Source organism: Thalassophryne amazonica, chromosome 4 (assembly GCF_902500255.1).
Source record: "Thalassophryne amazonica chromosome 4, fThaAma1.1, whole genome shotgun sequence".
Taxonomy (NCBI): Eukaryota; Metazoa; Chordata; class Actinopteri; order Batrachoidiformes; family Batrachoididae; genus Thalassophryne; species Thalassophryne amazonica.
In genome coordinates, this window is record NC_047106.1 from 99801934 (window position 1) to 99828315 (window position 26382).

Below are 26382 nucleotides of genomic sequence, written 5' to 3' on the forward strand. Positions count from 1 at the left end.
ACATTATCTTTGGGTTTTATATTAACTGTAGAAGTTCGAAAGTCTTATCAAATGTTCTTTTGTTGTTTTCATATTATGGTCATAGTGTTTTGTATCAAAAGTACTTATTTTACAACAAGACTCTGTTATTATGGAACCTGGTTGGTTTTAAGCAGGAATTTAGGATTGGTACAAATGATTTATTGTCACTTCTACAAAGAAACGCAGTCAAAGACTACGCTATCCAGAATTTTGGGGGGGCGGAGTTCAAGACGCTTTAAAAGTGAACGTCTCTTTGGGAGACAGGGCTTTTGCTCTTATGACTCCTTTCCTCTGTACTGTTTTTGGGATGTTTAGTTGTCTCGTTTTATTGCCTTTTCTTTGTCTGACCACATGCTCCTGGATTTTTATTTCTTTGCCTGTACGTGCAACAAGTAGTCCGGTTGTTAAGTGTGATGTAACGCATCATGTGAGTTTCAACTTCTGGGTCCAGACAAAAAAGGCACGCTGTCATTAACATTGAGAACTGCACTGAGACGCTCTGATCAGGCTGCACTTAAACCGTTGCACATGGACAACAGCATTAATATTGCAACATAAAACTCTTTGTGTATTGTGCCTAAAACTCTCCTGGATATATTAACTGGGTTTTTAGATGTTGTTATTGCATTTGTTTTATGTAAAAATGCCAGAAGCTCAGGTCATTTCTCCATTATTTTCAGTGGGAGTTGCTGTGAGCTGCGGTTGCTTCCTGTTCATGCCATTCGGGGGGGAAAGTGAAGTTTGCATTTAAACGTCCTTTTTCTTATCCTTTACAACACTGTTTGTCCTCTTTGTTCCAGAGTAATATGCATATGTCGTGAATATGAACGAGCGAAGCTTGTCAGCATCTCACCATGTAATTTAGGTCCTTCAGACTTTGAGTAAATGCTTCAGGGGAGCATTAGCATGGCAAAAACCTTTCAGCTTCTGACGGTGCGGAGCCCCCCCCCCCCCCGACGGTGCGGAGCCCCCCCCCCCCCGACCCCTGGCCTTTTTAAGCATTTTTCTTTATTTCCCTCTCACATGCCTGGAAAAGCTCCTCACTATCTAACCATGTCCTTTAGGTCCTTCAGAATTTTTTCAGTAAAATGGTTCTTGGGAGCATAAGCATGACCAAAACCTTTCAGCTTTATTAAATTCCACGCAGGTTAAATGTAGCAGACACGGATCATTGGTAATATTTGTTTGAGCAAGTTTTCAGGGTCTCATGGATGCAGTCTCTTATAACGTGATGAAAAGCATAAAAAAAATTATATTTTAGTAGTACAGTGGAACCTTGATTTACGAGTTTAATTTGTTCCATGACAAAGCTCGTAAGCCAATCTGCTCATATTTCAAACAAATTTATATTATACTATATTTATTGTTTATTTGAACATTATTTACAGAACAGCCTCAAAATTGAGATTCAAATCAATGATTTTGATCACATAAGTAAGAGAACTGTTTACAGAACAAGTTTTGTATGAACTCAGAACATGTATATTCTTAAGTGTATGAATGAATATTTACAGAGCAGCCTCAGAATTGCCATTCAATGTTTTTGATCACAATAGTAAAGGAACTATTTATAGAACAGCCTCAAAAATGAGATTCAAATCAATTATTTTGATCACAAAAGTAAGAGAACTGTTTACAGAACAAGTTTTTTTTATGAACTCAGAGCATGATTATTCTTAAGTGTATGAATTCGTATTTACAGAACAGCCTCAGAACTGACATTCAATGTTTTTGATCACAATAGTAAAGTGACTGTTTTACAGAACAAGTTTTTTTTTTTTTTATCAACTCAGAACATGAATATTCTTAAGGGTATGAATGAGCAACAGAACATCCTCAGAATTGACATTCAATATAGTAGGAAATTCTGAACTTCTAAGGCTGCATGAACAAGACTCATACTCAACACAACTTTCTTTTTATTATTATTTTTTGGAATTTTATGATCAAACTGTCATTTTTCCCAATTATTTATTTATTTTTATGACCTAATGTTCTTGTCATTTTGATTAAGGTTTCTGTGTGTGTGTGTGTGTGTGTGTGTGTGTGTGTGTGTGTGTGTGTGTGTGTGTGTGTGTGTGTGTGTGTGTGTGTGTGTGACTGAGTGAGAGGGAGAGAGAGGTTGTTCTCAGACTGTTTATTTTTTAATGATGTGAACTTGGTGATTCATGCAAACATCCAGTGATGGCAAACAGGGAAATGATATGTCAGCCTTGTTCACTGTATTCTTCTCAAAAGCACCACGTTCAGTTTGAGCAAAGTTTTCCAACTGAATTTATATCATCAGCCAGCAAACAAACAGTTAAAAAAAACCCAACCGGAGTGGAGGCAGTGACCGACACAACACGAGCTGTTTTCAGCTGTCTTATCAAATGCACCGCATATGCGACGAAAGAAGTTCACCAAGTAACTTTAAATACCATACAAACCAAATCAGAGGCAAATTGAAGAAAAATTAAGGAGTACTGACACAGCAACATGAGCAAGAATCAGCCAAGCACAGAGAGATCAGATCAGTCCGTGTGTGCGAGAAGCTGCAGAGACGTATCTGTGTAGGGAGGGGCGGGCACTGTGTGTGACTGGCCAATCACAGAACGTGAAGACAGTCAGTTCGCCAATCAGGATTTCCCTTCAGCACGAGCACAGATATTGACGAGTTTTACTCGGATCATGCTCGTGCTTGTGAAAATACTTTATCCGTATCGGATACTCGTTTCAGACGAGTATCCTGTGTATGCCAACCCTAGTTGGCATACACAAGCTAAATCATCAAGGTGTGACAGGGCCTTAAGTACCAGTCCAGTGGGTCACAGATTGGGCCTGGTCCTGTTATGTTCAATAGCTCATAGAATCATTTGATTTAAAATGTAAGAGTTTGTGTTTGTTCAAAACAGCCCTGCATAATGAATGTACTAAAACCTAGTTTATTTTATCTGAGCAGTTTGTGCAAATACCATATTTATTGACAGGGGTGCACATAACTGGTACTCATGGTGCTTGTGCGTGCTAAAAATAAAAGATGCATAGCAGAAAACACAAGGGAAGCGCTTCATAAGAGGAAAGCAATGACAGATTGTAGGAAAAGTGTTTCCCTCTGCTGTGCATCAACGATGCTGAGCACACACAAGCACAATGAGTGCCAGTTATGTGCACTCCTGTTTATTGAGTCATAAAGAAGTGGTTTGTGACTCACCACAGTGGAAAGTCTTGGGATGAGTTTGACACTGTTCTGCACCTCTTCCTCAGTGACCTCCAGAGCAGCGCAGTGCTCCTCCTCTAGTGGAAGAGGGTTGGAGTCGTTCTCCGTTACCCATGGATGGAGCTGCAGGGACACACTTTACCATGAAGAACTCACAAAGGTGAAAAGTAAATACCCGTCTGTCGTTTTTTTTTTTTTTTTTTACCCCCAGTCACCTTAATTTCAGGGATGGTGATTCTTGTTTCGGGTTTTTTGTCAAGCATCCGTTCAATGATCTCCTTTAGTTCTGTACTTATGAATGGCCTGTGGAGGGAAATAACCCACACCATAAATAAGTTTTTATTTGCTTCATGAATTTTCCATCTGCAGCCTTCCTGTTCTTTACTTACATTTCTGGATACTCTACAGGTTTGTTCTTGATCATGTTGTGCAGGGAAACAATGTATTCATCATAGAATGGGCACTGCAGTGGGAGAAACAAGTTAGTACGCATTGTGGATGTACAATACACATTTTGATGAAAACTGGCTTACCATCCCAAATACAAAACAGTACAGTGTGACTCCCATTGCCCACACGTCTAATGCCTGATTAAAAAAACAACACAGGAATAAGTAGATGTGTAATTCCAGTGGGTGCTCAGACATAATATATGAAAATGTGCACAATTAAACACTCTGACAATGAAAAATATTTAGATTCATCAACACTGACAGTCAAACAAAAGACATGTGGCTCACTTTTCCACTGAAGCTCTGCTCGTGTTCGGCCATGGTCTCCGGGGCCATGAAAGCCGGCGTCCCCACCGTGCTTGATAGGAGGGCGTCTGACCCTTCAAACTCATTGCTCACACCAAAGTCTGCAATCTTGACGTGCCCATCATCCCCCAGCAGGAGGTTAGAAGGTTTGATGTCTCTATGGATGATCTTGTGGTAGTGCACTGGGGCAGAGATGAGAAACAAGAATGATGATTTCCCATAACTTTTTTCTTTGTATACAACCCCTGGCAAAAATTATGGAATCACCGGCCTCGGAGGATGTTCATTCAGTTGTTTAATTTTGTAGAAAAAAATCAGATCACAGACATGACACAAAACTAAAGTCATTTCAAATGGCAACTTTCTGGCTTTAAGAAACACTATAAGAAATCAGGAAAAAAAAATTGCAGCAGTCAGTAACGGTTACTTTTTTAGACCAAGCAGAGGGAAAAAAATATGGACTCACTCAATTCTGAGGAAAAAATTATGGAATCATGAAAAACAAAAGAACGCTCCAACACATCACTAGTATTTTGTTGCACCACCTCTGGCTTTTATAACAGCTTGCAGTCCCTGAGGCATGGACTTAATGAGTGACAAACAGTACTCTTCATCAATCTGGCTCCAACTTTCTCTGATTGCTGTTGCCAGATCAGCTTTGCAGGTTGGAGCCTTGTCATGGACCATTTTCTTCAACTTCCACCAAAGATTTTCAATTGGATTAAGATCCAGACTATTTGCAGGCCATGACATTGACCCTATGTGTCTTTTTGCAAGGAATGTTTTCACAGTTTTTGCTCTATGGCAAGATGCATTATCATCTTGAAAAATTATTTCATCATCCCCAAACATCCTTTCAATTGATGGGATAAGAAAAGCGTCCAAAATGTCAATGTAAACTTATGCATTTATTGATGATGTAATGACAGCCATCTCCCCAGTGCCTTTACCTGACATGCAGCCCCATATCATCAATGACTGTGGAAATTTACATGTTCTCTTCAGGCAGTCATCTTTATAAATCTCATTGGAACGGCACCAAACAAAAGTTCCAGCATCATCACCTTGCCCAATGCAGATTCGAGATTCATCACTGAATATGACTTTCATACAGTCATCCACAGTCCACGATTGCTTTTCCTTAGCCCATTGTAACCTTGTTTTTTCTGTTTAGGTGTTAATGATGGCTTTCATTTCGCTTTTCTGTATGTAAATCCCATTTCCTTTAGGTGGTTTCTTACAGTTCGGTCACAGATGTTGACTCCAGTTTCCTCCCATTCGTTCCTCTTTTGTTTTGTTGTGCATTTTCGATTTTTGAGACATATTGCTTTAAGTTTTCTGTCTTGACGCTTTGATGTCTTCCTTGGTCTACCAGTATGTTTGCCTTTAACAAACTTCCCATGTTGTTTGTATTTGGTCCAGAGTTTAGACACAGCTGACTGTGAACAACAAACATCTTTTGCAACATTGCGTGATGATTTACCCTCTTTTAAGCATTTGGTAATCCTCTCCTTTGTTTCAATTGACATCTCTCGTGTTGGAGCCATGATTTATGTCAGTCCACTTGGTGCAACAGCTCTCCAAGGTGTGATCACTCCTTTTTAGATGCAGACTAACGAGCAGATCTGATTTGATGCAGGTGTTAGTTTTGGGGATGAAAATTTACAGGGTGATTCCATAATTTATTCCTCAGAATTGAGTGAGTCCATATTTTTTTCCCTCTGCTTGGTCTAAAAAAGTAACTGTTAGTGACTGCCACAATTTTTTTCCTGATTTCTTATAGTGTTTCTTAAAGCCAGAAAGTTGCCATTTGAAATGACTTTAGTTTTGTGTCATGTCTGTGATCTGCTTTTTTTCTACAAAATTAAACAACTGAATGAACATCCTCTGAGGCCGGTGATTCCATAATTTTTGCCAGGGGTTGTATTTGTTTATTTGTTGTGTATGACAGCTGTTTATGTCTGTATGTGTCCATGTTGTTGTGCTGCCTTTTTGGAGAGGTCAGAGATTTTTAATCTCAATGAGGCTTTTACTTGATTAAATAAAGGATATATATATATATATATATATATATATATATATATATATATATATATATATATATATATATATATATATATATATATATATATATATATATAAAACCTTTATTTAACCAGGTTAGTCCCATTGAGATTGAGATCTCTTTTACAAGGGAGACCTGGACAATTATAAAGTTTCCAATACACCTAACCTGCACGTCTTTGGATAATATGGTACATACTAACCGTAATGAAATGTTTTTCTTTACCCAAGAACTTTACTGTATACTGTAAACCTGAACAAGTTGGTAGAACAAAAAAAGAAAAAAAAATTACTGATTATGTTTACGGCATGTACTCAGAAATTGTTATATATACAGTGGTAACACAAAAGTAATTACACTCTTGAGCTATTACATGTCTGAATATTGGAATGTCATCAAATTAAAAATTATATAATTCAGTCATCTCTCTATATAAAAAAATCTAAAATGATGCCCTTTAAACTCACAGTAAAAGCTGGTCTTTTCAACATGACATAAATAAAAATATAAAAGCTAAAATCATGGGTCGCAGAAGTAAGTGCACCATTTATATCAAGTAAATCATCACTTCTACAGCCAAGTTTTTTTTCAGACAAGTCAGAGTTTGGCTACATCAACTTTTCCATGTCATTGAATATGTCTTGGACTTAATTTATATCAATTATTAAGAAATACAAACAGTATGGCACTCTGTCTGTCTGGAGGAGACTAGTGAGGAAAACCACCAGAGCACAAAGTTATAGGCTGCTATTGGTGAAATTGTGCATAGTGCAAGTTTTGAATGTTGCACACTCCTCACAGCTTCATAGTGAGATTGAGCAGAGATGGATTTTCATACAACAAAACAGAAGAAATCTAGACTTGCTTCTCCCATATGCCTTCTGGCAAACTGTAACTGAACTTTCAAGTCTTCTATTTCAGAAAATCTTCCTCTATCCAACTTCATCATGAAGGTGTATACCTGGTGATGATGATGCAAAGTGCAGAACTTCTTCTGTGCACTGTTTCTCCAATCGCAGCCACCAAAGCTGATGGCTTCTTCTAGGATTGACTGGCTGTCCTGGTGGCTTTCACTACGAGTCTGCTTCTTGCATGGTCACTCAGTTTTTCTGCGCCACACAGGTTTACTGTTTGCATTTTGTAATTGATGTAAATGATGTCCAAGATATATTCAGTGACTTGGAAATGTTCGTGTCTCCATCCCATGACTTGTCTGAAAAACAAAACTAACTGTAAAAGTGATTATTTACTTGTCTTACAAGAAAGTGTGAAATTACGTATGCACACCATCATTTTGGCTTTTACGAGGTCTGACCATAAAGTATCATACCTTTTTATTTTTTTCAAAAAATAGATGGCTTTGATTCATATGTTTTTACATCAGACAAGCTTGAACCCTCGTGCGCGTGCGTGAGTTTTTCCACGCCTGTCGGTGACGTCATTCACCTGTGAGCACGCCTTGTGGAAGGAGTGGTCCCGCCCCCTCGTCGGATTTCCATTGTCAGGAAATGGCGGAATGATTTGGGTTTTTTTCCATCAGAATTTTTTCACAAACTGTTAGAGACATGGAGCTGGAAACCATTTGAAAAATTTATCTGGCTTTCGGTGAAATTTTTACGGGCTTCACAGAGAATAAGGACTGTCACTACAGCTTTAAGGACGGCCCACAATGGCGCTCGGCGCGCCGCGCTCCGTGCCACCATCGAGAGGCAGAAACCACCGGATCATTTCTAAGCTGATGGCTCTGTGGATACGAGATCGTCGTGTGCACTTTCTCTGGTTATCACAAGAGCTGGACATCAGCCATTTTCCTGCAGATTTCACTTTTAACAAGAGATCATGGAGAGCTGCGCGGAGGCTTTGTGTGTCACGACGGATTCGCTGATCGACCGAGACAAAGAACGCCTCCGTTTCGGCGTGTCAGAAGACAAGTTGGGACATGCCCAGCTCTCCACAATTTCTCTGATACTTACTGGACTGGTAAGCATTGAAAGCCGAGATAGACATGTCCCAACTTGTCCTCTGACACGCCGAAATGGAGGCGTTCTTTGTCTCGGTCGATCAGCGACTCTGTCGTGACGCACAGAGCCTCCGCGTGGCTCTCCATGACAAAATCTCTTGTTAAAAGTGAAATCTGCCGGAAAATGGCTGATGTCCAGCTCTTGTGATAACCAGAGAAAATGCACACGATGGTCTCGTATCCGCAGAGCCATCCGTTTAGAAATGATCCGGTGGTTTCTGCCTCTCAATGGCGGCACGGAGCGCAGCGCGCCGAGCGCCATTGTGGGCAGTCCTTAAAGCTGTAGTGACAGTCCTTATTCTCTGTGAAGCCCGTAAAAATTTCACCAAAAGCCAGATAAATTTTTCAAATGGTTTCCAGCTCCATGTCTCTAACAGTTTGTGAAAAAATTCTGATGGAAAAAAAACCCAAATCATTCCGCCATTTCCTGACAATGGAAATCCGACGAGGGGGCGGGACCACTCCTTCCACAAGGCGTGCTCACAGGCGAATGACGTCACCGACAGGCGTGGAAAAACTCACGCATGCGCACGAGGGTTCAAGCTTGTCTGACGTAAAAACATATGAATCAAATCCATATATTTTTTGAAAAAAATAAAAAGGTATGATACTTTATGGACAGACCTCGTATATTTTTATTTAATTGATGTTATGTTGTACAAATGAGTTTTCCATATGAGTTTAGAGGGCATCACTTTTGAAATTTTTATATACAAAAGCCTGAATTTTTTTTTTATCTGATGTCACTCCAACATTCAGACATGTAATTTCAGTTATTTCATCTTACAGTATCCAAGCTAAAAGAACATAATTTATATTAGCATAAATACCCCACAATATTCAAATCACACTCAACAAAAATTGCAGATTCAATAAAGAGTACACTATTATGGATATGAGCACGCTGGAGTTTAGGGACTTCTTCAAGGATACTTTGACATAGTAAAGCCATATCTGTGCCTGTGGCTCAATTGTTTGAAAATCATGTTCCATATCAAAGGATCCTCAGCTCACTTTTGTGTGGGCCGCCAGAAGAGGAGGTACTGCTGGCCCACCACCAGAAGGCGCACTGCCTGAAGTGCGGGCTTCAGGCACGAGAGGGCGCTGCCGCCTCAGGAACAAGCCGTGGTGACAGCTGTCACCCATCATCTGTGACAGCTGTCACTAATCTATACATCTGGTATAAAAGCAGGAAGACACCTCCACCAAACTGCAGAGATATCATCTTCATCTGGAGGTACTACTCTCAGCCTTTTTTTTGTGAGATTTATAAATCTGTGATTGTGAGTGTTTGCAGGAGAACCGGTCGTTTTTGTGGAGGCTGTGCATGACGGCGCTCCTTTTCATCTGAGACCACTGCAACGTGTTGAGTGAGAGGTGGAGGTGGCATTCCCACCTTTGTTACTGGGTGTTCACACACCCACCCTTTGACTGTCTTTTGCTTTCTGCCAGCAGTACCAGATCCGACACGCCGGAGAGGTGGCCACCTGGGGACTCCGGGACTTGGCGGCTCCAGTGTTCCTCGGGTTCAGGTGGCGGTGGAAATCGTGTGGTTCCGGTTCGTTTCCTGACGGGCGTCTCCTATCGTCGAGCCTGCCCACACGACACCTTTATTAATTGACTGTTGCACATTCTGATTCTGCTGTGTTTGGTTGTGACATTCACACCAGTAAAGTGTTATAATTTGACTTCTTCCATTGTCCGTTCATTTACGCCCCCTGTTGTGGGTCCGTGTCACTACACTTTCCCAACAGGATATCTTGGCCAGCGTCATGGACTCCGAGGGGTGTCACCAGGCTGTTAGAACAACCAATGGGAGAGCAGGAAGTGCAGGCATCTGCAGGAGGCGTGATTGGTGAGCTACAGCATATTCTCACCGCCTTTACGGCTCGAATGGATCAAATAGCCGAGCAAAACATCCTCCTGAACCGCAGGGTGGAGGCTCTCTCCGCGCAAGTGGCGGCGAGCGCTCAGGGCGCTGCTGCAGCTCCTCCTCCTGTCGATCCTGTGCTAGATATTAACGTTCCAGTGGTGGTCCAACAACCCCTCCCACCATCCCCTGAAGCATACATAAGCCCTCCTGAGCCGTACGGAGGTTGTGTGGAGACGTGCGCGGACTTTCTTATGCAGTGTTCGCTCGTCTTCGCACAACGTCCCGTCATGTACGCGTCAGACGTAAGCAAAATAGCTTATGTGATCACTCTGCTTCGGGGAGAGGCACGCGCTTGGGCTACGGCGCTTTGGGAGCAAAATTCACGGCTCCTTCACACATACACTGGGTTTGTGAGGGAGTTCAGAACTGTGTTTGATCACCCTAACAGGGGAGAGACCGCTTCAACCGTGCTGCTGTCGATGAGACAGGGACGCCGGAGCGCAGCCGCTTATGCAGTTGACTTCCGCATCGCGGCTGCGAGGTCCGGCTGGAATAACGCTGCGCTCCGCGCCGCCTTTGTAAACGGACTGTCGTCAGTCCTAAAGGAGCACCTAGTGGCCAAGGATGAACCACGGGAATTAGATGGGCTTATTGATCTCGTTATACAGTTAGACAATCGGTTGGAGGAACGCCGTCGGGAACGAGACGAAGGACGTGGCCGGGCGTGCGCCATCCCTCTTCCTTCCAGGTTCGAGAAAGGTCCGCCCTTCCCACGCTCCCTGGCATCTACGTCCCGTGGGGCGACAGCTCCCCCTGCTGACGAAGCTATGGATACGAGCAGGGCCACATTTAGACCACCTAATAGACAGAGGAGGTTTCCACGCGGGGCGTGTTTTGTGTGTGGCTCAATGGAGCATCAATTGAGCTATTGCCCCGAACGGTTAAACACCAACGCCCGCCCCTAGAGACTGGGCTTAGGGTGGGCCAAAAAATTCACGTGGGACACACACATATTGCCGCACGACTCCCAGTTACAATCCTTAGTGGGGATTTAACCCTTCAGGCCCCAGCACTGGTAGACACAGGGTCAGAAGGGAATCTGTTAGACAGCAGATGGGCCAGGGAGGTAGGGCTCCCTCTGGTGGCGCTACCTACACCATTGCAGGTGCAAGCACTAGATGGCACCCTACTCCCTTTACTCACACACAAAACACCACCAGTAACTCTGGTAGTGTCAGGGAATCATAGGGAGGAGATTGAGTTTTTTGTGACTCCTTCTACCTCCCGTGTGATTCTGGGGTTCCCCTGGATGTTGAAACACAATCCCTGGATTGATTGGCCATCCGGGGTGGTGGTACAGTGGCGCGAAACCTGCCATCGGAGGTGTTTGGGATCCTCGGTTCCTCCCGGTTCCCATGCTAAGGAGCAGGTCCAAGTACCCCCCAATCTGTCGGCGGTGCCGGTTGAGTACCGCGATCGTGCTGACATTTTTAGCAAGGATCGGGCACTCACTCTTCCCCCGCACCGTCCATATGATTGTGCCATCGATTTGTTGCCAGGCGTGGAGTTCCCGTCCAGCAGGCTGTACAACCTCTCCCGACCTGAGCGCGAATCGATGGAGACCTACATCCGGGACTCCTTAGCTGCCGGGCTGATCCGTAACTCCATCTCTCCGATGGGAGCGGGTTTCTTTTTTGTGGGAAAAAAAGATGGCGGTCTTCGTCCATGCATTGATTATCGGGGGCTGAACGAGATCACGGTTCGCAACCGATACCCGTTGCCTTTGTTGGATTCAGTGTTCACCCCCCTGCATGGAGCCAAAATATTCACAAAGTTGGATCTTAGGAACGCATACCACCTAGTTCGGATCCGGAAGGGAGACGAATGGAAGACGGCATTTAACACCCCGTTAGGTCATTTTGAGTACCTGGTCATGCCGTTCGGCCTCACTAACGCCCCCGCGACGTTCCAAGCTTTGGTTAATGACGTCTTGCGGGACTTCCTGCACCGATTCGTCTTCGTATATCTGGATGATATACTCATCTTTTCTCCGGACCCTGAGACCCATGTACGGCATGTACGTCAGGTCCTGCAGCGGTTGTTGGAGAACCGGTTGTTTGTGAAGGGCGAGAAGTGTGAGTTTCACCGCACTTCTTTGTCCTTCCTGGGGTTTATCATCTCCTCCAACTCCGTCGCCCCGGATCCGGCCAAGGTCGCAGCGGTGAGAGACTGGCCCCAACCTACAAGCCGTAGGAAGCTGCAACAGCTCCTTAGCTTCGCAAATTTCTACAGGAGGTTCATTAAGGGGTTTAGTCAGGTTGTTAGCCCCCTGACGGCCCTGACCTCACCAAGAGTTCCCTTCACCTGGTCGGATCGGTGCGAAGCCGCGTTTAGGGAGTTGAAACGCCGGTTCTCGACTGCACCGGTCTTGGTGCAGCCCGATCCTGGTCGCCAGTTTGTGGTTGAAGTGGACGCCTCTGACTCAGGGATAGGAGCCGTGCTATCCCAGAGCGGAGAAACCGATAAGGTTCTTCACCCGTGTGCCTATTTTTCCCGCAGGTTGACCCCAGCAGAGCGGAACTATGACGTGGGCAATCGAGAGCTCCTTGCGGTGAAAGAGGCCCTTGAGGAGTGGAGACACCTGCTGGAGGGAGCGTCGGTGCCTTTCACGGTTTTCACTGACCACCGGAACCTGGAGTATATCAGGACCGCCAAGCGACTGAACCCCAGGCAAGCCCGCTGGTCACTGTTTTTCGGCCGTTTTGACTTCCGGATCTCCTACCGCCCCGGGACCAAAAACCAAAGATCGGATGCCCTGTCCCGGGTGCATGAACAGGAAGTCAAGACCGAGCTGTCGGATCCACCGGAACCCATTCTCCCGGAGTCCACTATCATGGCTGCTCTGACCTGGGACGTGGAGAAGACCGTCCGGGAGGCCCTGGCACGGAGCCCGGATCCCGGAACAGGACCGAAGAACAGACTATACGTCCCACCAGAGGCCAGGGCTGCCGTCCTGGACTTCTGTCACGGGTCCAAACTCTCCTGCCACCCAGGGGTGCGTAGGACCGTGGCAGTAGTCCGGCAGCGCTTCTGGTGGGCATCCCTGGAGACTGATGTCCGGGCTTACATCCAGGCCTGCACCACCTGCGCCAGGGGCAAGGCTGACCACCAGAAGGCACAGGGACTTCTACAGCCACTTCCTGTGCCTCACCGCCCCTGGTCCCACATCGGTCTGGATTTTGTCACGGGCCTCCCGCCGTCCCGGGGACACACCACCATACTCACGATAGTGGACCGTTTCTCCAAGGCGGCCCACTTCGTGGCCCTCCTGAAGCTCCCGTCGGCCCAGGAGACGGCGGATCTCCTCGTCCACCATGTTGTCCGGCTGCATGGGATACCAACAGACATCGTTTCGGATCGCGGGCCACTGTAAGCCTCTCGTCTGGGTATCACCCGCAGACTAACGGACAGGTCGAACGGGCCAACCAGGAGTTGGAGCAGGCCCTCAGGTGCACGACCTCCGCACACCCGACAGCTTGGAGTGAACATCTGGCCTGGATCGAGTACGCTCATAACAGCCAGGTGTCCTCTGCCACTGGCCTCTCCCCGTTTGAGGTGTGTCTGGGGTACCAGCCCCCTTTGTTTCCTTTGGTAGAGGGAGAGGTCGGTGTGCCCTCGGTCCAGGCCCACCTGCGGAGATGCCGTCGGGTGTGGCGCACCGCCCGTTCGGCCTTGTTGAGGGCCCGGACGAGGGCTAAAGCCCATGCAGACCATCGACGGTCCCCGGCCCCTACTTACCAGCCCGGGCAGGAGGTGTGGCTTTCCACCAAGGACATTCCTCTCCAGGTCGAGTCCCCCAAATTGAAGGACCGTTTCATTGGACCCTTCCCCATCCTCAAGGTCCTCAGTCCTACCGCAGTGAGGCTCCAACTCCCGGCCTCACTGCGGATCCATCCGGTCTTTCATGTCTCCAGGATAAAACCGCATCACACCTCGCCCCTCTGTGCACCCGGTCCAGTGCCGCCTCCTGCCCGTATTATCGACGGGGAGCCGGCTTGGACAGTTCGCCGGCTCTTGGACGTCCGACGCATGGGCCGGGGTTTCCAGTATTTGGTGGACTGGGAGGGGTATGGGCCCGAAGAACGCTCCTGGGTGAAGAGGAGCTTCATCCTGGACCCGGCCCTCCTGGCCGATTTCTATCGTCGCCACCCAGACAAGCCTGGTCGGGCGCCAGGAGGTGCCCGTTGAGGGGGGGGTCCTGTTGTGTGGGCCGCCAGAAGAGGAGGTACTGCTGGCCCACCACCAGAAGGCGCCCTGCCTGAAGTGCAGGCTTCAGGCACGAGAGGGCGCTGCCACCTCAGGAACAAGCCGTGGTGACAGCTGTCACCCATCATCTGTGACAGCTGTCACTAATCTATACATCTGGTATAAAAGCAGGAAGACACCTCCACCAAACTGCCGAGATATCATCTTCATCTGGAGGTACTACTCTCAGCCTTTTTTTTGTGAGATTTATAAATCTGTGATTGTGAGTGTTTGCAGGAGAACCGGTCGTTTTTGTGGAGGCTGTGCATGACGGCGCTCCTTTTCCTCTGAGACCACTGCAACGTGTTGAGTGAGAGGTGGAGGTGGCATTCCCACCATTGTTACTGGGTGTTCACACACCCACCCTTTGACTGTCTTTTGCTTTCTGCCAGCAGTACCAGATCCGACACGCCGGAGAGGTGGCCACCTGCGGACTCCGGGACTTGGCGGCTCCAGTATTCCTCGGGTTCAGGTGGCGGTGGAAATCGTGTGGTTCCGGTTCGTTTCCTGACGGGCGTCTCCTATCGTCGAGCCTGCCCACACGACACCTTTATTAATTGACTGTTGCACATTCTGATTCTGCAGTGTTTGGTTGTGACATTCACACCAGTGAAGTGTTATAATTTGACTTCTTCCATTGTCCGTTCATTTACGCCCCCTGTTGTGGGTCCGTGTCACTACACTTTCCCAACACTCACTACCTTATTGCTTCCTTGTGTCATAGTGCAATGTGTTTATAATTTTTGAAAATTTATTACTTGTTGGCCTGTCTTGGTATCTACTCTGCTCCTTCACCCTTCCCGTTCCTTCAGGCGCCGTGTCACGGAGTTGATTCATCACACTGTCTACAATCACCTGCACCTGTATTTAAACCCTGATTATTCCACTTCACAGACACCAGAAACGCAGCTCCATATGAACTATTCCTTGTCTCTGTACTTTGATCCCTGGTTAACTCCGTTTTCTTTGTGGTCTCCGCATTCTTCTCTGCAGTTAGCTCCATCGCGGCTGTTTCTGGTTCACTCATTCTTCACCATCTGGCTTGGGAACTCACTCCATCCACCATTTGGGTCAAAATGTTTCTGTGTAGGCTCTCAGTTGTCCAGGTGGTTTCCATAGTAGTGGAAGTAGTGGAAGTAGTCTCTACTTGAAAGGACCAAACTCACACCAGACCACATCTGCCAACTCTTGGAGATCTGTCTTAACACCACGTATTTCCTGTTTAGGGGGAATTACTACAGGCAGATTCATGGTTGTGTGATGGGGTCTCCGGTATCCCCCATTGTGGCCAATCTGTACATGGAGCGAGTGGAGAAGACAGCCTTGACGTCTTTCACGGGCATCTCTCCCAGTCACTGGTTCAGATATGTTGATGACACATGGGTTAAAATCAAGCAACAGGAAGTTGAGGACTTTACAGAACACATCAACTCGGTGGACTCCAATATCAAGTTCACACGTGAGGATGCCAGAAACAACCATTTAGCCTTCTTGGACTGTGATGTTACGATTGGAGAGAACAGGCAGCTCCAGACAGGGGTTTACAGAAAACCAACTCACACTGACCAATATCTGCTCTTTGGCTCAAACCACCCCCTTGAACACAAGCTCGGGGTGATCAGGACACTTCAACACAGAGCCCTACAGGTGCCCACAACTGCAGAGGGATGGGCTAAAGAACAACAACTTGTCCGGAAAGCCCTCACAGTATGTAGGTACCCACGATGGTCCCTGGACAAAGTGCAGAAGTCCCAGAGAACAAAGAGACCAGATAGACAGGAGACGGAGACAAGAAGAAGAGGAGTGTCTCTCCCTTATTTAGCAGGAGTAGGGGAAAAACTACAGAAGATCTTCAGACAGCACAAAATCCCAGTTTACTTTAAACTAGTTAACACCTTGAGACAGAAATTAGTTCACCCTAAGGACAGGATCCCTAGTTACAAACAGAGCAATGTAGTGTATTCTATCAGATGTCAGGAAAACTGTAACGAACACTACATAGGTGAGACTAAGCAACCTTTACACAAAAGGCTATACCAGCACCGCAGAGAGGGCGCCAGTGGACCTCAGTCTGCAGTTCATCTCCACCTTAAAGACACTATCCACACGTTTGAGGACAAGGAAGTTAAAATATTAGCCAGAGAGAAGAAATGGTTTGAGAGAGGGGTCAAGGAGGCATTCTTTGTGAAACGTTTGAAACCCAGCCTTAACCGGGGAGGGGGTCTGAGACACGCTTTATCCCGTTTACAATGGGGTACTCGGGTCAAAGCAGTTTCAGTCTTTTGTTCATGGTAATGAGTCATTCACATCATCAGCAGAGTCGTCAAGGGAGCCATCAGGAGAGGGTCCGTCCCATCATTAGGAGGGACAGCTGCCCTGTCATTAGGAGGGTGCTAACTAGAGCACAATAGGTGCTAATTAGAGCTATTGTTTAGTCACTAGCCTATAGCAGTCGGCCTCTCGGTAGGAGGGGTCTGGTTAGGTTTAAAACTCCAGCTTTTGTGACTTCTGATTATTCTTCTCTACAAGAGTCAAGACAGAAGTCAGACCACCAGAGCAAGAATTTTACCTGAGAAAGCTTCTGCTATTTGAAGCAAAACATCCTCACGTCAAGCAACCCAGTCCAGTCGAAGATTCAAGCTTCTCTACATTTGGGTCAAGTCGGCCTCTCCCTGCATCAGTGTCAACCTGTCCAGCTTTGTACATTTTCTATTTAAGCTTTGTTTGCACAATAAATTTCTTATTCATTGTGGCTCCCTGCATTTGGGTGTGTGTAACACACACTCTCATCTTTTACCACCTATCAAAGGTCGGGGGGGCTGGAGCCCAGCAGTCATAGGGTGTGACACAGGGTACACCCTGGACAGGATGTCAGTCTGTCACGGGGCCACATATAGACAAACAGACATTCACAACTGCACACACACCTATGGAATTTCAATTCAATTTAATCAGCTTATAAAGTGCCAAATCACAAAAGCCGTCTCAAGGCGCCTCACACAGAACATCCATCCATCCATCCATCCATTTTCTTCCGCTTTATCCGGAGTCGGGTCGCGGGGGCAGCAGCTCAAGCAAAGCTGCCCAGACCTCCCGATCCACACACACCTCCCCCAGCTCCTCCGGGGGAACCCCAAGGCGTTCCCAAGTCAGCCGAGAGATGTCGTCCCTCCAGAACAATTCAACATAAAAAATTAAAATAAATAAAATGTAAAAAATTCAAATACATAATTTAAAACAAAAGTAAACAAATAAAACAGATAAAAAAAAAAATAAAAACTATTCATAAGAAAGAGAATAAAAATAGGTTTTAAGTCTTGACTTAAAAATGTTCATGCACTCAGACTGCCTCACGGTCGTAAGAAGACTGTTCCACAGAGCGGGTGCACGATAAGAAAAGGCTCTTTGACCCGCTGACTTGACTGACCATAGACAATTTAAAGTTTCCAATCCACCTAACCTGCGTGTCTTTGGATGTGGGAGGCAGCTGGAGCACCCGGACGGAACCCATGCAAACACGGGGAGAACACGCAAACTCCACACAGAAAGGCCACAGGTGTGAATTGATCCCACGACCTTCTCGCTGTGAGGCAACAGTGCTAACCACTAATCCACCGTGCTGCCCAGATATGTGTTACACTAATGTAAAAATAGTCATTTCTAATAATTTCTTATTTTTGATTATATTAAGTTAAAGACACTGAGGTAATCATCAATTATTTTGGGATTTGTCAACTTGTTCCTGTTTCCAGTGTACGTTTTGAATATAAGTTAAATATAACAGAAAGAAAGTAAAAGGACATATCAGTAAATAGTGCATTAAAGGCTAAAATAACCACAATATAGAAAACAAATCTTTTTCTCAAGAGCTTTTCAAAGGTATGAGTTGTGTCTTAATAAATCACATTTTTATACTCACAGTATTCTATTCCCAAGATGACGTCTCTGAAGTAAAAACGAGCCTGCTCCTCTGTGAAAGGGCTGTCTGTTGGCACCTCCATCACTGGGCTGAAACAGTCCATCAGGTAGAAAATAAATAAATCATTCATGTACATATTACATCAGCTAGAAACATCTTTTTAAATGTACAACACATCTCAAAATGAGGAGCACATGTACGTACAAAAACATACCCTTTTGTCATCAATTCGAAAGCTATGAGGATAAATAATAAAAACATACTGACTCCTGTAGGTGCACTTTCTGAGTTAAAACAATTATTGAGGAAAATCCTGAATAAATATTTACCCATGTGAAGCCCATCTTCATCAGGATCATCAAGCACCTGCAAAACATGTTCATGCATCTGTCTCATACTCTGCCTCATTCAACACAAACACTTAAATTACACTCATCAACAGATATATCCACTTCAATGTGAAGATGGTTTTCCAGTTGGTGACAACAACCCAGCTACAAATAAATTTGGGCATCACAGCTTAAATACTCAAAATGTCATTCAGCATAATGTTCTGACAGGATAGCCAGAACTGTTGGGTTCACAACATGAGGCACGTGTAACCACATGGTTTAAAGCGGGAGCTTTAATAAATAACCTACTTATGTTGGGAACACTTCCTCACAGGTAGATGTGATGTAAATGATTTCATTTTGGAAAGATTATCAGTGTTCGTGCATTGAACCAGATGTGTTTAAGGGAGTAGGAGAAAGGTTATCTCAACATAAGTACATACGCTAACTCTGACGTGGACCCAGTGATAATTATGGAAACAGGAACATGACAGATTAAGAAAATTTTGTCTTGTCATACAGTTACACATTCCTGTTGGCACCTCTCAGCTCTACTCTGTACTGTGTTTCTGTTCCAAACATGCATGCACACGCACACACACACACACACACACACACACACACACACACACACACACACACACACACACACACACACACACACACACACACACACACACACACACACACACACACACACACACACACACACACATGATACCATGAACTCATAAAGAACTTTACATTAATTACAAAGTTAACTGGATGAGACACTTGTGTTGACTTTTGTTATATTCTGTAAACAGAATGAGACAGAACAGTACAAGGCAGTCCAGGTCTGCAAAAATATTCTTACAGTATTTTTGGAATTTGATTAATGCTGCAGTCACATTACAGACTGACAAAAGTCTACTGAAAGGGGAGGGAAAAGATAAAATTCTGACATCAGCTGATTGCGGCAGCCACATGTGACCAGAACCTCACAGGATCACCAGTGTCACTGACAATTTAACAGTTGCTACTAATGTTATTATTACTACTTAGATAATACAGTCCTCAATCAGCAACATTGATTGACTGATTTCGCACATAATTAATCAATGTGAATCATGGTCAGCACGTAAAGCCACAAAATACTTCCTCTTTGGCCTCAATGGAAATCTTATCATGCATATGGTATGAACACAGATAAATCCTATATCACACAATTTGTTCAAGCTGGATAGGTTTAGAAGGGGAGATTAGTGAAATCCTCAATAAACTGCAGCATCCAAATGGGGAATGCATGCATCCATGCAGGTGTGCCTTTTACTTTCTGTAAACGATTCCACAAAAAATTTCCTCAGGTTATATGAATCTTGCGTGAACACAAATATACAAATTTGTACAAACGTACAAATGGTTTATGGATTAATGTGGCACTTTTGAAAAAAAGTGCATTTTCGGCACATTTGTGCATGCAAAACAGTCTACATAAAAACATCCAAACACGTTTTTGTCAGAAATACTGGCATACAAGCCATGCTCGACACATGGAATCTGGTCAACAGTGACATATTTTATCACATTGTAGATGACCTTTATCACACGGATTTATCAAAAATGTTTTCCACACCCCAGCCTTACTGACCTCGACTAGTTTAACAACATTATTGTGGTCCAGTTTCTTCAGGATGGCAATCTCCCTGTACACTCTCTCCAGAGGCAACATCGCTTTAGGAAAGGGATCTGTCTGTGTATTTTGGCTTTGAGGAGACAGGCGGCCTGAAACCACACAAAACACACTTTAAGTATCACACAGCAAAACCACAGAGTTGTAAAGTTGCATTGTAACGCACGTAAAAATCCACACTGTCTCATCAGCTTCTTCTTTGAAACAACTTTCATGGCCTGGAATGAGATGAAGCAAAAAGTGGAGATGAAAAAAATTATGGGTAAAACACTGATCACAAATCACCTTTGAGCTGTGACTTACGTAGTACTCTTCAGAGTCCTCATTATAAGCCAGCTTCACAACTCCATATGATCCCTGGTATATGAAAAGGCCAAAGGTGAAGAACTTTATTCAGTTTTTGATCATCTTTCACATTGTGTTCATCAGATGACTACATATTTATGAATCACCTTCCCAATCGCTTCCTTCAGCTTATACTGGTTGAGCTGAACACAGTCCTGCAAAAATTAAAGTAAGAATTCAGAACTAATCTTCATATTTAGCATTATTTTGTGCAATATGATTCCTCACATCCACGCCTGTGATGGATACGCGCTTAGTCTCAATGGTGGGTTGCCGGGCCACACGAACTCCTCGTTCCTGGAGTGACATCTTCCTGTCTGTGTGGCATAATCTTTGAGTGCCAGTGGTACGTGGGCCACTAGACCTGTAGCCATTTGGCGGGGTCATACGGTTGGCATTTTCAGTCATGGCTGACACCAAATCTGCCAACTCGGTGTGGTGCTCTGAGTCACGTTCTGTACTGGATGCAGCATTAGCACTCATGGCAATAAAAGATCCACTTTACTGATTTCACCACAGCCAGCTTAGTAACAGCACAGAGGGATGCATCGTGCAGCTGCAAAGTGTGAAAGGAGAAATAACATGAGAAAAGATCAAATTTGATCATCAGCTGTGGACCTAAATTTTTAAACCTCTTCCAAGAACATTATGCTTCCACTTGCTTGTCTGTTGGTTGCTTGTTTGTTTTGGTGTTTCATTACTCAAAAACAGTATGAACCAATTTTCATAAATGTTGGTACATAGGCCAAAAACAACCCAGTCTCATGAGATTTTTTTTTTTTTTTTTTGTGCTCCCGTCACAAAATGAGTAAAATTTTTATGACAGGTTCTTTTTTTATCTTACTATTACCAACCCTAACCCTAACCATAACCATAACCTAACCCTACCTTCCCCTAACCCTAACCATAAACCCCAAGTCGCTTTTAAATTTAAATTTGTGCAGCTGTCACAGAATGTATTAGAATAAATTTGTGCTCCCGTTACGAAAATTTTGCACTTTTCTTGACAATATCACAAACCAATAGATTAGTGTATGTTTCGTGATGCTGAATCATGACAAGGCGTGAGATATCGTAGGCCAAAAATGAACCTATTTCATTTTGCTGTGGATCCAAATCCAGTGGTGATCCAAGGAAACTGTAATCTGTCAAGATTGTAAGATAGGACCTCAAAAAAAAAGCAGATTTTACAAATGTTAATAATAAATAGTAATAAAAATTGTAGAGTATAAATCAGTTATCAGTTATTCTAATTCAGTTATGCTACTGTCCTGCCAATTCTTCCTTGCAGTTGTGTTGAAGAAAACAGGAGAAATAGTCACCAAATAGAAAGATTTCATAATGTCCTTTTCAGAACATTCATACATGCATCTGTGCTGTTCTCACAAAATACAGTTTCCTAATCAACTGATTTGAACAACAACCTGCTAACGATGCCTCATTGTTTCAACACTTTAAACCTTTTTCTTTATTTGGTTTATTTTTCCTTCATCACTGGATTAATAAAAAAAAACATTTAATTATGTACGGTAAGGACATAATAAAATCATTGGCATTTTTTTATTTGTCTGTCTGTTAGCAGGAGTACGTCAAAACTACTACACAGATTTTGATTCAATTTTCACCACAGATAGGTATTAGGCCATAGAAGAACCAATTCAATTTTGGAGCTGATCCGGATCTGAATCTGGATTCTGGATCAAGATTCAATTTATATAGGCTTTGAAGGATTTACGTCAAAACTACCTCACAGATCTTCACGGACGTTTGCACCACAGAGCGACATTAGGGCATGGAAGACTCCACTGAATTTTGAAGGTGATCCAGATCTGGATCTGGATTCTGATCAAGATTTCCCTTTATATACGCTTTGAAAGATTATTTCAAAACTACTTCACAGATGGTCACCAAATTTGCACCACATATAGATATTAGGACATGAAGACTCCACTGAATTTTGGAGGTGATCTGGATCTAGATTGGTGGACGTCAGAAGTTTCCAATTGCTCTTGTTTTAAATATTCCTATTTTTAATTTATTTTTTTAAGTATTTTTTCTTTCTTCCATAACAGAAATTAATCAAATGCCAACTTACAAACCTAAGTTTCAATAAAACAAACATGAGCACCAATATTATTTCTTTGCACACATAGTGATAAAAAAAACAGTACAGACTATTGCTGATGACTGCCTGACATCAAAATGTGAAAAATTGTGATAAACAGTAATTTACAATTTAAAAATGTTATTGAATGAGAAAGCTATGGTTACAAAAAATAAAATCATGTTTTATTCATTCTCGCCTCATTTTGTACAGTGACGTTCTGGCAGCCACAGCTACCAGGATTTTACCAGAAATTGTACAAACCTTTCTTGGCAGTGTACTTGTCTGTTAGTCATTCAATGGACCTAAAACACATCAACATATTTGTAGATTTTTGAAGTACAATATTGTCTGCCTGAACAGCAGTGTTGGGCACAGTTCAGTTACTCAGTTTACAGCTAATTAGCATGATTAACTTTTTTTTGTGGTTTATACCCATAGACTCTCTATATATTGGACAAAGCCTGCGAGACGTCATCCATTGGTTTTCTATAAAGACCCGGAAAAGCCGATACGACCCAGTTTTCTGGGGTGTTCCCATGTTGAGAGCCCCGCCCACACTAATTCACGGTGAGCTCATTAATGCATAAAGGGGCGGAGCGTGGGTGGCTCCGTGTGTGACAGAAAAAGCCTGAACGTACCCCTCCTCCCGCTAACCTTGGTTTGGGTCTTCATTAATTCATATTTTTGGGGACTACGCGGTGGTTCTCCTAATGGTTTACTTGTGTGTGGACAGTAAAAGTTATCTGCTGTGTATTTCCTCAGTAATTGTGCATTAAGTGGACATACTGACAGCTGCTAAAAGTGCTAACACCATTAGCATACAATACTAAATAAGAGGAGAGTTTCACTCAGCATGAATATTGCAACAGAGACGTCTTAGATGATCCGTTAACGATGTTTCACCGCAGAACAAGGCATGTTATTCCAGGTTTTTGTAATAAAATATTCCAAACAAACACAAAAGCGAGTGGCTCAGTTCTGGTCAGAGACTATGAGAGGACGAGTCAATGGACACCTGTAGCCTGACAACCGGCCTGAATTAGGCCGGACACCTATCTCTCTCTCCTAGCCTGTGATTGGTTGATGGCCGAGACGCTGACGTCAGAGTTGGTCAGCCTCATTTTTTTCAAGTTTTGGGGTGTGGCGCAAGTGCTGCGCTCCTATTGGTCGTTTAGGAGTGGGAATTCCTACTCCTAAATGGCGTCCAGTATCCGACCGAATTCAGGACTGTTGTCGGGCTACATCCCCTGTTACTGAAAGCAATCACGCCCACAACTATACAGAATTTTATTAATTATACTGAGAAAATTAAACTAAGAAGTTAGAAAAAAATTCACACCTGTACAGTTGTCATGGAGGAGGAAATTATCTGTAGAGATCAGAACCATTTTTTTGTTCCAGGCTGTAAACATGTTTATTTGTGCTTTAAAGTTGGACATTTTAAAATGGGCTTCTGTGGGAATGTGCTCTGTTTTGGAGCCAATCTCAAGCAGCCAGTCAAGGAATTGCACTTCCTGGTTGGGGTCAAAATGCGAGCAAAATGTGTTGCTGCTTGTTTATACCTTTTCAGCTAACTTTTAAAATCATTAGCAGAACAAGCGCTGTACTCATGGCACACACTATCTGTCAATCAAAACAACCCCACCTGTAATTATTAATCATTCATAGCTTAAGTTATGTTAAATTGATGAGCTATTTAAAAAAAAGAATCACTCCTCTACAGTTGTCATAGAGGGAAAACTAGCTATAGAGACCAAAACTGTTTATTGTACCAATTCTTAAACATGTTCATTTCCACTGTAAAGTTGGACATTTTAACATGGGCTTTTGTGGGAAGTACCTCTCTTGTGAAGCCAAACTCAAGCACCATTTAGGGCCGCTTCACACATAACACGATTTAAGTCAATTAGCGCATGGAGTTATTGCATGCCAACTGTGAAAAATCGGAGCTGCCGCTAACATGTTGTACACGTGCTGCTACAACTCTTTGCACACACCAGCAGCTGAAAGACAGAGTGTGCCCTGTGAGAGCCCATTCGATCCCACTCGCGGCAGGTGTGGGCCAAATTCCAGGTGACACACGTGAACATCTAACACTGCTTGCTTGGCAAAATGTGTGGCCATTCGCACCATTAGCACGAAAACAGTCAGCAGACAATCACTTTCGAGCTTAATGTGAAGTAGCCAAGTACACATGTGGCATGCCAGAGTGTTGGTTTCGTGCACTCCCCCCCGCTCTCCCAAACACACAATAAAATATTCTCAGGTAACAATGTAATATTTTGCGTAGGTGTGTACAAATTCTATTGATTAATTTGCTGATGATATCACTTAATTTTATTTTAAAAAGAAGTCACTGTGTTGTTAGAATAGAATAAATTTTATTGTCATTGTGAAACATTACCAGGCAATATCAGACTATGAAAGGCAGTTTAGCAGCTCTCCTGGTGGCGATGTATAAAAGAAAACACAGGATAATAACAATAAGATATATACAGAATAGAATAAATAAGCAGAAACAAATGGATGAGTGACTAAACTGACCAGGATTGGTATGTTACAGTAGTTGCACGCATCAAACCTGGGGGTTATTGCATTTCGTGGGTGAGGTGGGGTGGGGGCATCAGTCTGGGGTAGGACAGGGGGTAGTGGCGTGATACATTTGATGGCCTCGCTACAATTTACCTCACATTTGTGTGAGATTGTGGGGTTAATATGCTCCAAAGTCAAGCAGTATGAGTATTGCTCAAGGACACATCAACACTCAGCTGCAGCAGGGATGAAGCCATTAACCCCTGAGTTAGCAGAAAATGAACAGTTCAAACTGCAGCCTGAACAATTTGTTTTTAATTAAGCATTTTATATGTGCAGTATCTTTGACAAAGTACATCAGAGAAGAGTTAATGGGTGACAGCAGTGATAAAACTGTGCTCCTAAAGGACAGAATGTTAGACTGAAAGCTTCCTATGTAACAAGGAACAAGGCTTGAGCATGCAAAATGAACTGAACTTATTCCCTCAAACACCTGTATATGCACAACATCAAAAAGTAGAATTTTGAAATAAATCCAACTGCCACAACTTGAATCTTGTAAACGGTATACAACAGTCTTCAACACAAAGGCAGTGCTGTCCAGACAAAAAATCTTTTCACACATTTCATTTTCAATTCAACATCTATTTTCTGTCACAAATATATTTTTGATAAGAATAGGCCAAAATAACCCACATTTTAATAATGATTTGTTTTACTTACACATGAGCGGGTTCCTCTGATGATGACTCCCGTAGTTAATCTGCATGTTATCCTGCTGTTGTACTTTGTGTCTCAGTGCAGTACTTTCACAGATGAGCTGGCAGAGACGACTGAAGCACCCGTTTTAGGGATTAAGACCGGCTACATATAGCTGAGTTATTCTGAGGGAGGATGTCAGTGGACACTTGTAGACTGTACTGACAGACTCCACTGTGCACTGCGATGAAACATGCACAACAGTCCACATCTGGAGTCGTACATGGTCAAACGTAACTTGGGGAGGTGCCTTTAACACTGAGAAGAAAGAAATTGACTTTAGCTCACTGGGTAAATTTGGGAGGTCATGAGAAGTGTCATCGTATGCAGAGTGCTGAAGTCAGGCTGAGAGCAGATCGTCTTTCAGCTGCCCTCGTTTTATGTACAGTTAAAAAGGGATGGAAATTTGGATGGAAGAATAAGAACCTGGGTCGAGAAGGGCTTAGACATAAAAGCAGGTGACCAACACCAGATA

The 26382-nt window shown here is 43.8% G+C and overlaps 1 protein-coding gene across 2 annotated transcripts in view; it reads right to left on the reverse strand.

Annotated features, from left to right (window-relative positions):
• Positions 1-26143, reverse strand: part of camkk1b (calcium/calmodulin-dependent protein kinase kinase 1, alpha b) — a 37627-nt gene extending 11484 nt beyond the window's left edge. The window contains exons 1-14 of one of the 2 annotated variants that reach the window (XM_034168344.1): positions 25872-26143; positions 20738-21065; positions 20617-20664; positions 20468-20521; positions 20331-20382; positions 20123-20256; positions 18490-18526; positions 18375-18396; positions 18161-18249; positions 3961-4160; positions 3754-3807; positions 3610-3683; positions 3436-3523; positions 3215-3343 (exon numbers count right to left, since the gene is read on the reverse strand). In XM_034168344.1, the coding sequence (XP_034024235.1) occupies positions 3215-3343; positions 3436-3523; positions 3610-3683; positions 3754-3807; positions 3961-4160; positions 18161-18249; positions 18375-18396; positions 18490-18526; positions 20123-20256; positions 20331-20382; positions 20468-20521; positions 20617-20664; positions 20738-20992 (1236 nt within the window). In that variant the 5' untranslated portion in view covers positions 20993-21065; positions 25872-26143. The remainder of the gene's footprint in view (positions 1-3214; positions 3344-3435; positions 3524-3609; positions 3684-3753; positions 3808-3960; positions 4161-18160; positions 18250-18374; positions 18397-18489; positions 18527-20122; positions 20257-20330; positions 20383-20467; positions 20522-20616; positions 20665-20737; positions 21066-25871) is intronic. The other variant, XM_034168345.1, reaches the window with a different exon arrangement.
• Positions 26144-26382: the final 239 nt, after the last annotated feature.